At 38.5% G+C, this 14,172-nt stretch overlaps 1 protein-coding gene across 1 annotated transcript in view; it reads left to right on the forward strand.

Moving 5' to 3' along the window:
• The window catches only part of LOC102010135 (potassium channel subfamily U member 1), a 133,212-nt gene that overhangs the window by 48,238 nt on the left and 70,802 nt on the right, over positions 1 to 14,172 (forward strand). The window contains exons 13-18 of the mRNA XM_005398473.2: positions 3,031 to 3,100; positions 3,496 to 3,648; positions 7,061 to 7,173; positions 7,528 to 7,599; positions 11,054 to 11,143; positions 11,279 to 11,376. Of these exons, the coding sequence (XP_005398530.1) occupies positions 3,031 to 3,100; positions 3,496 to 3,648; positions 7,061 to 7,173; positions 7,528 to 7,599; positions 11,054 to 11,143; positions 11,279 to 11,376 (596 nt within the window). The remainder of the gene's footprint in view (positions 1 to 3,030; positions 3,101 to 3,495; positions 3,649 to 7,060; positions 7,174 to 7,527; positions 7,600 to 11,053; positions 11,144 to 11,278; positions 11,377 to 14,172) is intronic.

Genomic DNA, 14,172 nt, shown 5'->3' on the forward strand with positions numbered 1-14,172 from the left:
AAATAACTGACTACTATTTAGATGGCACCATAAAACTAAGATCCTCTTCTCCTCAAAAGGATGCCAGTTTTCAGCTGTCTTTGTATACTTCATTGGGATTTTTATTCTGCACTTCTAATGAAATATAATGCAGAGTTTGTACAATGTAGTTATGACCATTAATGGGTATTTTCACAATGGGCAGAGTTAACATTAATATCTGTAACTATGAATTATCTATGAACAGGAGCTTGACTTGTGATAACTGAAGTTCAGTTATGATTATGATAGTGTATCCATCAGCTATCCCATGGCTAGGACAAAACAGTCAACACCCCGAACTAAAGAGAGGTATTTTGGCTTACAGTTTTTTAGGATTCAGTCCAAAGTCAGCTGCTTCCAAGGCAGAAATACCATGATGGACAGGCCTGGTTGGGGACAGCTGCTCATCCCATGAGACAGCCAAGAAACAGAGAGAACAGGGAGGAGCCATGGATGAGAATACATCCTTCTAGTTCACACCCCCAGTGACCCGGTTCTCAGCAGGCCCTTCCTCCTAAGAGCAACACAGCTATGAGCTCATCACTAGATACTCCACTGAAGAGTATAGCACCCCCCACCACTGCCGCCGTGATTCAGTCACAGTCCAAACATACGAGACTTTGGAGGGACATTTTAGATCTAAATCAAAACATTCTACCCTGGCCCCCCAAGACTCATGTCCATTTCATTATAAAAATGCATTTACCCCATCTCTAAGAGTTGCCAATGTATTCACAGTTCCACCACTGCTGAAAATTCCAAGTTCAAAATCTCTTGAGACCCTAGGCTAGCTCTCAGCTATAAGCCCTTGTAAAAATCAAAACCAAAATTAAGTACTTCCAACACACAGTGTCACCAGGTAAACATTTCCATTCCAAGGATAGAATAGAGGAATAGAAAGGAATGGAATCGAAGCAAATCTGAAAGCTTGCAGGGTGAACATTAAATTTTGCAGCTCCATGTCCAGCACTTTGGGCAGGGCATGGTGAGATGGGAGTTCCACAGGGCTTGAGCAGCTCTAACCCTATGACAGTGCTGGTTGTAGCTCACATGGCTTCTCCCTTGAGCTAGCACTGCTGCCTGCCTGAGGCTTTCCTCAGCAGACAGTCCTTGTTCCTGGCATCTACAACTTCCTGTGGGATCCACCACACTTTCAACTTGACTTTCATAGCATTATGCACTGCTTTCTCAGGGCCACACTGCCTTGCCTCCCAGAACTTCTTCTGAAGTCTGGGACAAAGCTTCCATGACCCTCACAGTCTTACATCCTGCATGCCAAAAAAGCCAGTGTCACATGAATGTCAAATTCTGGCAACAGAGGGAGCAGTACATAGGCCCTTGAACCATGACTGTAGTACAGTGCAGTGGCCTCTAAGTGCCTGGAGGGCTGAGGAGAATTAAATGAATCCCAGGAAACCAGTTCCCTAAGCAGTCCTAGAGCAGGCGACACAGAGGCTCACTTCTCAAGTGAGAGCTTTACAGTTTTAGATCCTTGAGTCTGCAAAAGGCAAGGTGTTACTGAGCTGTCTTTCCTTCTGTCCTCATACCAGTATGTGGCTTCTTTTTATTGTACAAAATGTTTTCCACAACTGTGCTTTCCATGGTGCCCACTTTGCAGGTACATTCTTTATATTGAAACCACAAACTTTTCACATCTGCTTTTTGCTCACACTTCTCAGCATACCCACGCCAAAGCCTGAAATTTGGGCTTCTTTGAAATTTTGTCCACCAAATTAATTAGTCCACTTCCCTTGAGTCTCCACAAACTCTCAGGACATGGATAAAATGGGGACAAATGTGTAACACACATGATCTGTAATCCAACTGCCAATGGAATTTTTCCCATATGAAAGCTACTCATCCTGGGCCTATATTCTTCACGTTTTTATCAGCATTCAGCCTTTTGAGGTCTGACAAGAATCTCTCAACAATCTCTGCTTTCTCTGTTTATCATATTCTAAGACTTCCTTAGCCAGCATCTCCAAACCTTTCTAAATTCTTTCCACAAACCAGTTCCAAAGATTTCTGAACAACATGGTCATAAAGTCACATCAATGACCCCACCGCTCTGGTACCAATTTGTGGATTATTCACTATCACACCATTAAGACAAATTACCCAATATACACAATTTGAAGGAGGAGGAATTTGCTTGGGTTCCTGACTTTTATAGGATTCAATCCAATGCTAGCTGGCTCCAACGCAAAATCAGCAAGGTAGAAAGTCGTAGTGGAGGACAGCGGCTCATTCCATGGCAGACAGGAAGCAGAGAAAAAGAACAGAGCAACTGGGGACAAGAATATCCCCTTCCAGGTCATGCCCCAAGTGATCCAACCCCATCCAGGCCCCATTTCCTACCAACAAGTCAGCTATGAAGCATCAGTGGAAAATCTAGTAATGTGCATAGCATCCCTGTGATCCCATCATCATCCAGATACATAAGACTTTTGGGGGACCTTAAGATTTAAACTATAACAGGTGGCAATGGTATTGTCCCTAACCACACAAATTTTTGGTCCACAGAAAAAAATAAATATGCATAGCTGAAGGTAACTGTACACATAGAAATAGCTGAGGACTATTTATAGTACTGTGAATATGAGATAGATCTTAGTGCCTTAACTCATAAATAAGAAAGTTTAATTAGATATTATACGGTCTACTTCAAGCTATGGACAGCAAGTAAATTTCTATTTTTTCCTATAATTAGCATGTTTGGGTCTGAAGACCAAAACATGAAATTTGTATTTCCTCCCCAAGAACTGGTTCCAGAAGGTCAGTGTCTTCTAAGACCACTAAGAGACATCTCAACAGATTGCTCTACTCCAGATTAGTCACTGAAGCATGGGGCTCTTCTGTATATGCTATTCATCGAATATTTTAGAAAACACAAATTATATACTATAAAAGTCTTCCTCCACTTATTCATGCATCATTTTAACTCTAAATTGAATTATATAAAATTATGCTATGACACATCACTCATGGGAATCATTGTGGTTTATGCAGGGTACTGTCAATCAAGAACTATTACTCGAAGACCAGAGTCATCATACAGATTCTTCAGTCACATAACAAGGTACGGAACATTCCAGCACGTTCAGTCTCCTGTTTAGGTCTATGGCACTAGATGAATCTTACTATTCTCAAAGGAGTCTACAAATTAGAAAAGATTTACCAATCACAGGTGAAACTTGGAGTCTTACAAAGATTACGAATTACTTACAGGTGTAACTTGAGATCAGAATTAGACGTCTGAGCTATTTAACCTGATTTTACCACACTGAAAAGCCACTAGCCACTTTAAAATCCTGATTTGTTTATTATCGCTTGCACTGACTTGGACACCACTTTTATTCCCAAAAGTGAAGAGTAAATGATATCAAATAAATGAAATGATAGACATCCATTCAAAAGAACTTTTTTGAGAAGTGTGTATTCTTACCACTTGACCTGATTTCTACCATGAAACAGGTTTTCTTGCCAAAGATTCCCAGCTGGGACTGGAGTATTGGAGACAACATCATCTGCTTTGCTGAATTAAAGCTTGGATTTATTGCCCAAGGCTGTCTCGTCCCAGGCTTGTGCACCTTTCTGACATCTCTATTTGTTGAGCAAAACAAAAAGGTAAACTGATTTTGAATCTTGGCTCTTTTGCCATGTCACACATCTTAGGATCAGAAACAGAAAAAACAAAGTTTTTTGAGGAAAGCATGAAGTTCCCAAGAAATGAAATTTGACTTTTGCTTAACTTAGGAAGAGACTAAGAGATCTAAAGGAAAGTACCAAATACTTCACTGGCCTTAAAAAGATCACTTGTCTTATTCCTGCAGTATTTATCTGAAAATTAGAAGTCATAACTCCGTTTCCTATGTACATTCCAGAACGTCATAAGTATAAATAATACTCATAAGTTTGGAAGCACTTTAGTTATTGAAAGTGAAAATGTAAACAAAGATTATATTATTACTGAATATTTCAAATATTTAAATGCAAACCAAATTAAGGATGACATAACATAATAAATAAATATTCAAATAAAAGTAGTGATATAAATAAGTTAAAACCAATTTTTTCCAGATTATTTCGGGGAAAGTACATGCAGTAGTAATAACAGTGATCATGTGCTGATTTATATTATGTATGGGTTTCCCCTCTATAATATTTTACAGTTATATCCCAGCAATAGGTTGCCAACCTAATTATCTTGATTGTCAAGTGAATTAGTGAATACACACCAATAGTTTTCTGGTCCACAACCTTACTACCATGCTCCATGAACTTCTACAGCACAAAGGGTAGCATTCCAAATAGCAGTTAGAAAAGGAGCTCCATCCTTTGCTGGGTCAAGTATTCCTGGCCCAAAGACCCTCCAGAAAGTGACCTTCCTTTCCATTTTATTCTGAGTCCACACTGTCTTTTCATATTCTTGAGACCTCTCTTAGCTTCTGTTTGGTATAGACCTCTGTTCTAAACAAAGTTTTACACGTTTCCCTGTACCTTCCTTAACCCATTAAGGAAAACAGAAAGAAGTAAAAGATGTTCTAGCCAGCAAAATTCTAACAGGAACAAATAGAATTCTTACGTAGTTTCTTCAGTGAATGTGAGGAGATATATTATATAGATAACAAGAAATAACCATTAGGTAGGAGGGAATGAACCTTGATGAGCATGCTTTTTCTTTCATTTAGAAGTCACTGTGTATGGCTGAAGTATGGCTTGTAAGGAAGTTTTCTTTGCCTGCGTGGTATGCAGAGAAACAGACAGAGTTTCAACATTCTGCTGTGATTATTGTGACTTTTGCACCTATGCCTAAACAAGACAGATGGAATGAAACTTCTGTATGAAGACACTGTCTCTTCTATGGAAATATAGAATACAGAGATGTAAAACCAATCAATCTGTTTTTCTCTTTTCCTTTTTTCAAAAAATCTGGACTATTAATCTTTTTTAGGGATAGGAACCTTCCAATATTCATCACACAATGACATAGAAACTAGGAAATATTTGTGGTCTTCATATATGGATACCACAACTATGTACAACTCACACACACACACACACTCACACACAGTATGTATGTATGTATATGTATATATATTTTTCTTTTAATGAAGTCTGAAATCCACATTCAGAAATCCTAAAGTGGCAATATCTATTATGCTCATTTAGATTCTATACTATTCCGTAGACTTTGGTTTAGTGGCCAGGACTCAAGCATTCTGAGTCTCATTTTTCTCAAATCAGGTCTTCACTTTGTCTTTCAGTTCTCTGTGTATAAAATGGGAGTCATTAATCTCATAATATGATTTTTCTAAATGTACAGTTAGTATTTGCAAAACTTCTATTCTTATTAGAAGGTCCTGAATAAATACCAGGTGTTTTGATTATATAAATTATATTGTAAAAAATTATATTCTAAAGAGCACTTCTAGTTGGCTCTATGTTGAGAGCATTGCCTTATACTTAAAATTAGATTAGATCCAATATATCTGGATTACTTGAGCCCCCACAATCTTCTACACAATATCCGCCAGTTTTCCTCTTTGATCTTTTAAAAACTTTCTCAGGAAAGCTTCTCCATCTCCACAGTTATCATTTTTATACTCTTTAAAGTATTGAAACATTTATATCAGAAGTATGTTAGGGTTGGGCTAAAAAAGTGTCTCCCAAAGCTCATGTGTTCAGAAGTGGATCTTTTGGAAGGTGATGAGATAATGGGGTAGCAACCTTACCAATAAATTAATCCAATGATGAGCCTAGAACTAAATATGTTCTTAAGAGATGGGGCCCTTGTCAAAAGAAGTAGGTCACTGGGGGTATGTCTTTGAGGGGTATGTCTTTTATTTTGATTTTCCTGTCTTCTGTATCCTTGCTACCAGAGGTTGATCACCTTCCTTCCACCACAGCCTTCTACTATATGTTTCTGCCTTAAAGCCAGTTAACCAGGAATCAAACCCCTGAAACCATAATCCAAAGTAAACCTCTGTTCCATAGAGTTGAAGATGTCAGGTATTTTATCCCAGTGGGAAAAGAATGTGATTAATACAAAGCTCTAAGCCAATTTCTTTACTAATTGAGACTTAAATAGTGTCATAAACTACCTGATGAGGGCAGCCCTCTTCATGAGAGGACTCTAACCTCAGAGATTGGGAAATAGCAAGAAATTCTGCTGAATCTCATTATGAAGAAAGGGATAGAGAAGGGTGCTAAATTGCCTGAACTGGTTGGTCCTTTTCAGAAGGGTGATTCTCAAACCCCAAGATGACCATCTGAGGAGAATTTCTGAAGCAGCCATAACTTTAAAGTGAAAGTGTTCCAGTAAGTTATAGAAATGTGACTTTTAGCTTAGAGACTTTAGCTGGAGTTAGAGACCCTTCCTGCCCTATCAGAGAAATGTGGTGGTGAGTCTCATGGACCCAAGTAAGGAGGATGAAGCAGGCCTGACATAAGACCAGAGAGGAGATACCCCATAGTACCTTCTCTTTCAAGCTCCTGCTCCTCTAGAAACCTACTGCCATCCTTGATTTTTACATGAACAATGCCATTGATAGAGGTGGTCCTTTGAGTTCATTTGAGCCAAGGAAGTCTTGTGACTCTTACAGAAGGCAGAAACGTTTTCTCTTTGTAATATAGTTTCATCATTAGAAGACTGAGATGTTTCAAAAAGTCTTAAATAGTCACATCCAGAGAATGACCACATAGATTCCATGTTATCTCTTCCATCTTACTGCTATTGACTCAGAAAACCATCTACTATGCTGAAATTAGGAATGAGCAAGAGAGAAAAAAAATCCAATTTGCAATAAGCAGGCTTGGATGCCATCTGGTAAGAAACTGAGACTTGGTGCATCCATCTCATCTTTAACTCCTTAGTGAAAATTGTTGAGTTTCAGTTCTGCCCTTTGAGTTTTTTTTCAGCTATGCACTAAGATAAATCTCCTTTCTGTGACCTAAATGCCCTGCAAACTAGTGGTATGTATTCTAGCATTCTTCATCCTATTTTCACATTTCCTACACCCATGACTTTGTCTCCCAGGTTTCTCCTAGAGAACTTTGGCAAAGACATTTCTTGCATGGCCTGAAGAATAAAATTCTAACTCAACGTCTGTCTGATGACTTTGCTGGAATGAGTTTTCCTGAGGTTTCCAGGTAAGTTAAGTAAAATACTTTCTTCACCCTTCAATAGCTCTCTTTGAATGGTGTTCAGGGTGGGCACACTGTAGACAAGGCTCCAATGGCAAATCTAAGGAGGAGGAAGGGATTACCCACAGTTGCTGCAACTTCAGAGTTACACTGCATGTAAGGAAGTTCACCTGTGTCCCTCTCTAAGGGTTCCTAGTGAGGGACTTGCTTACAAGTGGAAAATCCATGTTTGTGGCTTCCATCCTCCACTGAGATGCTGGTCTTCCTCCTAACATGGAGCACCGAAGTGTGGGTCAGAGTCTCCCAAACTAGTGTCCTGCTAATTCATCTCTCCTCACAGCTTCTTGTCTTCTTCCCCAGGCTCTGCTTCATGAAGATGCATCTCATGCTGATAGCCATTGAACACAAATCCCTCCTGACTGGTGGTTCCTGGTACCAGTTTGACTTCTCATCTTTTCTGTTTTTTTTTAAGGGGAACCTTTATGAATAAGGCTTTTCTAAAGATGCAGTCATAACTAAGCATTTTGGCACTCTTGAGAGCTTATTTGTTATGCACACAGGCTCTGGGGTTAGAATGGATTTCTCAGGAGGTAAATGCTTTTGTTTCTATGGCTCTGTTTTCTCTCATGAACAATGTAAGAAGCTATAGTCACCTTCACAGAGCTCTTCCCCTGAATGCCATTGCTTTGGAGGAAGTCTTGACCATGAAACAATACTGTGAATTACTAGTGATGAAAATGCTCCCATAATCTCTCACTTTAGAAAGTAAGGTGCAAAGTCTGACAAAATAGCAATTTGACTGGCCTACTAAGTAAAGTCTGTTGCTGATAAATGAAGGAAAGAGGTGAAAGCATTAGATCATTATCATTTCCTGAGGGTCTTTATGTGGGTAGCATGAAAAGTAAGGGAAATTTATCATGCAACAAAAAGGAGAGATGGAGAGAAACTAGGACAAACAGAATTTGCATAAACATACATGGAAGAAAAAAGGGTGACTGAAAGGGCTGAGGAGCATGAAGAAAACTATGATGTTGCTTCTGTAACTCAAGCTATGATATTGCTTATGTAGCTTGCTTAGTGAAAACATAACTCAAGCTCTATTAGCACCAACAAACTCTGATTCTGCTGATGTCCTGTTAGCTTTGTGGCATTGGAGAAGTGTTCATGATTTGTACAAGTAGAATAGAGAGGTCAGTTTAGTTAATTTCTAAGCCTAGAAATCCTAGAATTCCAGGAAAACATTCAAAATTCAATAGCATCCAGTGATCCCACCTGGACAATGAAGGAATGATTCTACATGAAATGTTCAAAAGAAGATCAGTCTGAATAGAGAGATAATAGTTGTAGAAGTTGTCCGGAAAAAGAAATAAGTGGGCTATTGTAGAAAGAAAGTTATTAATCAGACAGTCAACAAATAATTCACCCAAATCACTAAATTCTATTTGACAATCCTCCCATGCTCAAGAAAATCACACAATTCAAACTTACATATGTAAACATCTACCCACCTGACTTTCTACTGGAAACTGGTCACAGTAAAAAAGAGTAGCTTTAGAATCATGTCTCTGCAATTTGAGTTTCAAATTGACCTAAAAGTTGATCAAATTTAATACTATCTTTGGTCTTCAAGAATCTGTGCTATGCATGGAAATTAACACTGAAATTTTAAAGACAGAGATTCTCAAATCCCATTTCTGACTTTGTAAAGTCAAATTTTCCAAGGGCAGAGCCTAATAATTTTTTCTGCAGTCTCCCTGACATAGTTTTCCACGTTTTCTTGTTTTCAGTAACTAGTGGACCACACAGTTTTAAGACCCATTCAAACTCGAACATTGTAGGTGTCCGTAAAATGTATTGAAATACTTGTTAACACATCACAACCAGAAGTGTAACTATTTACTAAGCAGCTAATTCCCACATAGTTGGAAGAGGCCCTGGTGCTGCTTATACCTGGCACATATCTATTGCCAAAGAAAGAGAGACTCACTCCTACATAGGTTTAACTTACTCACTGAAAAGTCACATGAATCAAAGCAATTACAACTTGATTTTAGAAAGATATCAATAGCAGCATTTTCTCACATGAGTGCAGGTTCATGACCCACATTGCTACGGGAACTTTAGATATATTAATTCTTAAATCTTCACAACAATGCTGGGACATAGGCACAAAGATTAGTCTCATTTTTAGTCTCATTTTATGGAGCAGGAAACTAAGGCCCTGAAAGGTTAAATAATTTTCTAAGCTCACACAACTCCCAGGTGAAAAGCCAAGGACTGAACTCAATCTGACTCTGGGGACTGTGGTTCTAGTCACTTTGCTGTACTCAATCCACGAAGGCCACTCCTAGTAGCAGGAATACCAGCTATCTCAGTGGCTAAGCCTCAGGTCAGGGTGAAATACTGGAGGAAAACTTACCTTTTACCACTTTTTGTTTTCTCTTCTAATGGATACACTTGAATAACCTCGAAGACTTGCAAAATCCCTGGATAATCCTAAGGGGTTGTTCTAGGAAATAACATTTGCTGTCTGAGAGATGAAGCTGATTCTGACCCTACTCACATAATGTAATGAGTGCGTTCCAGTGGCAAACATTCTTTAAATAGAGCAATTGGCTGTGATTCGTGATGGAGGTACAAGCAATAATTCCAACTGGGATAATCCTCAAAGTCCACCTCTCTGGAAAATGCAATCAGATATAATCTTCACAGCTATGTATTCAACTTGAGTTCAGGTCCCCCCAAAAGAAGGCAATACATAAGTCACCTTAATCATATGCTTTCTAGGTAGTGAAGATAAACCAATGATACTTAAGGGGCCACAAATCCATGTTCTTTCTCTTTCAAGGTCAAATCCAATCATATCTCTAATTACTCTGTCATTATATGTTTTGAAAATGCACAAGAATCAACTGAACATAGCTAGCAAACCTCACTCAGCCCTTGTCATAGGTTTTAGGGAATTTTTGTGCACATGTGAGCCCTCTGATATCTATGCAACTTACTCAGGACTATCCTAACAGCAAAGAAAGTCAAAATGAAGACATGACATCATTCCAATGTGAATTTTCAAGAAGGAAAGGAGTGCTTTCATGATGCAAAAAAGAAGCAAAGGAAATCTTCACTAAGCTAAAAGTATTCAATGAAAAAAGAAAATAAAGAAAAGACTTCCTGACAAGCAGGAAGAAGTTTAGGTAACTCAAAAAAGCCATGATAGGGTACTGTATCAAGACACATGATATATAGAAATTTATTAGACAATATTTAATATATAAGCCACATGAGAACAGAAAATCAAAATGTTCAAGTAATGTAGAAATAGAAATAATTCATATGGTTCCTGTTTTCAAGAATTCTGCAATCAAAATACATAAAAGTGAAGTCAAAATGAATGTATACTTTTAAAACCTGTATAGGTAAATAAAAGAAACCTTTAAATCCAGTTGGTTGATTGAATGTAGTTTATTTTAAAGGCAAGTAGCCAAAGAATGAACCCTACCAGCATGGCCACAAGGCTGGCAACTGTGTGTTCTTGGCCAAGTTGGCATTTGATAGTGTCAGTCACCAAGGAGTCAAGTATTTGCATTGAATGAACCATCTTAGATTCATGATATAATCCTAGGAGGAACTTTCCTTCAGCTCAGATATGAAGGCAACTCAGGTAACAATCAAGTTTGTACCTGGCTCCCCTTAGCATATTTAGTAGCAATCAAACAAAGAATTAAATAAACTCAAATTCACATTTTCCACTGTTGACAGTGAAAGGAGATTGAATCCTATTAACTTGGCAATTTAGAGAATCCCTAGATAATGACAGAATAAAATATAAAATATTGCCACAGAAATCAGAGGGAAAACTGACTGTACTTTTATTTTCCATTTCCAGTGGTCTGATTCTAAATCCACCTTCACAAGTGAAGCTGAGTAAGAACACATTAGGGTTCTTTATTGCTGAATCTCCAATAGAAGTCAGGAGGTAATTTTTTTATTACTTTATGGAGGGAAAGCACTAAAGCAAATACAACTTAATGGGAGGCATACTGAGTCAGCACCATGCCTCCTTAGCATAAAGCCTCCCACAAGTCATTCTTGGTTTGCTTTCATTGTCCAGAGCCTTCTTTTACTGTTCCAATTGCCACGGTGATGTGCAGAATCCTGAGCTAATTGAAAAATGTAGCTGCACAAGTATGAGACATCAACAATCCACAGGTAATTGCACTTAATATCTCACAGACTTTAGCCCAGCCTCTTTAGAGTCTGGCCAAGACAAGAGGGTTCCATTGCTTAAAGGACAATGCCCACTTATACTTGACCAGTATGACCCATGTGTTTCCCAACTGTGCACCCAAGACCTGAGAATCACTCTTTTAAAGGTAGAAAAATTTTACTGCTTATCTAATTTGACTTCCTTATAGGCCAGCTGAATGGGTTGAAAGATTCAGTAATGTTGTCCAAAATCACAGAATCCCCCAGCTAGTGACACTGCCAAACTCAATCCTAAGCATGATGACTTTCAACCTGAAATTGCAGCCTATATCCAACTGCTTGGTCGGTCATGAGCGCATCACTTTCCAACAAGTCCTTGAGTATTCTTTTTCCCTAGTGGATGGTCAGCAATTTAAAGTTTACTCATTTAGCATAATGATGAGGCAATGTAACTTTCTCTACTGTCTGTAACTGAACACAATGCCTTGCTACGGCACAGAAACACTGAAATGACACCAGGATTTGGAGGCAGATTTATTTATGTCCACATGCACTGACCAGAGTCATTCTCAAAATATCAGGCCCTGATCTCTGGTGTTCTAAGTCTTATATGGGATAAGCAAGCAGGAGGTACAGAAACAGAATGGCTTGTCGATTGGGAATTGGTTCTTACAACATGCATCATAGCGACCAGTTATGCATCACAGTGACCAGCTATTTCTAGGAGTCAGAAGCAATCAGGAGCTATTGTTTGCAACAGGAGCTATTACTTGGGCAACTAAGAAACTGAAGTATATCAGCTGCGCGTTTTCTGTTATAACCTTCTGAATGACCCTTTCTACCTCAATGCAGGAAAATAAAAATTAAACTCAAGTGTTCAGGATACATCAGTCCCTCAGGGTTTAATAGCTGGTCTCCTCCAGGCGCATTCACATTCTTTGGGCAAAACCCCGGTGTCTCACAATTTAAACTTAATCAATTAAAAATGTAAATTTCCCATCAGGAGTATTCTCATATGGAAGATTCTCAGTCTCTCCTTATGCCCTGAATGCTATTTAAATGTAGAAGTAAACTTTTACAGCATCATGGCTACTCTTACAATGGACATCAAGTCCTCACTGATGCCATCTAGGAAAGAGCTTCTCATCCCCCTTGGTCCATGATTTCCATGCTCTGCAGTTCCCGCACCATCAAAAAATAAGTCACCTCTTTCTGATTCTGGGTCACCTTCTATCAGTTTGTAATGGAAATCCATCATTCCTGTCATGGCCTTTATTCTTGCAATCTGCAAAACCCCCCTTTTCAGGGTTCACAGTCTGTATTCCTCATGCCACTCTGTCTACTGTTTGGAATACACCCCATGCACACATTGCTGATGGGATGGGGGAACCAAAGTGGGTGCCCTTCCTCACTCACCCTGCTCACATAACCATGCTGCTATGTCTCTTCTGCAGTACTAGTTTGCACTACTATCACACACCCCTCCCAGACAGTCTACCTGGGATCCAATGAAAGCAAAGCATTGCTCTATATTCCCCATGCTCACCTCCAAGATATCACATCTTACTTTTCTAGCCAAACTCACTGACCAGAAGTACTACCTGTATACGCAGGGGTGAGGACTGGGTCCTTTCTGAGGGATTAAGGCTTTTACCTTTTAAATAGCAGATTTATTGAGATAAAATTTGAATACCATCATAGAAATAGTACATCCATTTGAAACATACAATTCATTGGATTTTAGTGCATGGAGACAGCTGTACAACTATCACAACAATCAATTTTAGAACCTTTTTCCAACCTCAGAAAAGAAAGTCCTCCACACCCATGAGCAACCATTCTTCATTTTTTTCTCCCCTGCTCACACCTCTAGAGATCACTAGCCTAGATTTTGTCTCTATAGAGTTACCTATTCAATTATTTTGTGAAAATGGAATAATTCATCATATGCAGACTTTTGTGGGTGACTTATTCATTCAGCCATGCTGCATCATATTATTTCTTAGGCTGTATACTATCCCATTGTATAGACGTTTCCCACTTCTTTATCCATTCCTCTATTACTGGAGGAGGAATTAAGGTTATTTCCAGCTTTTGGAAATAGTGTATCATGGCACTATAGACAGTGATATATAAATACATGTTAAAGTTCTTGCTTTCACTTTTTCTGCACATGCTCAGGAGTGGGGTTGCTAAACCAAATGTCAGTTCTGTGTTAATTTTCTGAAGCACTACCATACTGTTTTCTACAACAGTCTCAATTTTATGTTCCTACCAGGAGTGCACAAAGGTTACAGTTTCCTCACAGCCTCATCAACACTTCTTAATTTCTGCACTTTTGTGTTGTTTTTCAATAATAGTCGTCATAATAGTTTTAAAGTGATTTGCCGTTATTGTTTTGATCTGAATGTCCCTAACCACTAATGGTGTTGAACATATTTTCATGAGGATCTTACTGGCTAATTATACTTCTTGGAGGCATGATATCTTCAGCTTTTATTTTAACTAGGTTACTGTCTTTTGCTTACTGAGTCTGAAATAGATAGCCTTTGTATCATTGTGTCATTTTATGTAAGGAAATCAGCTGGGATTTTGACTGTGATTGTGTTGAGTCTAGAGGGTAATTCTGAAATTATTGATGGCTTTTTTATCTTAAGTTATTCAGTCTATAAACATATGATGTCTTTATGTCTGTGTAGGTCTTTAATTTCTTTCATTCAACAATGCTTTGTCTGTTTAGATGATAGATTTTATATTGCTCCTGTTACATTAATCAGTAAGAATTTTATTCTTTATGTT

The sequence above is a fragment of the Chinchilla lanigera genome, unplaced genomic scaffold, assembly GCF_000276665.1.
Source record: "Chinchilla lanigera isolate Chin_1 unplaced genomic scaffold, ChiLan1.0 scaffold00062, whole genome shotgun sequence".
NCBI classification, from domain to species: domain Eukaryota; kingdom Metazoa; phylum Chordata; class Mammalia; order Rodentia; family Chinchillidae; genus Chinchilla; species Chinchilla lanigera.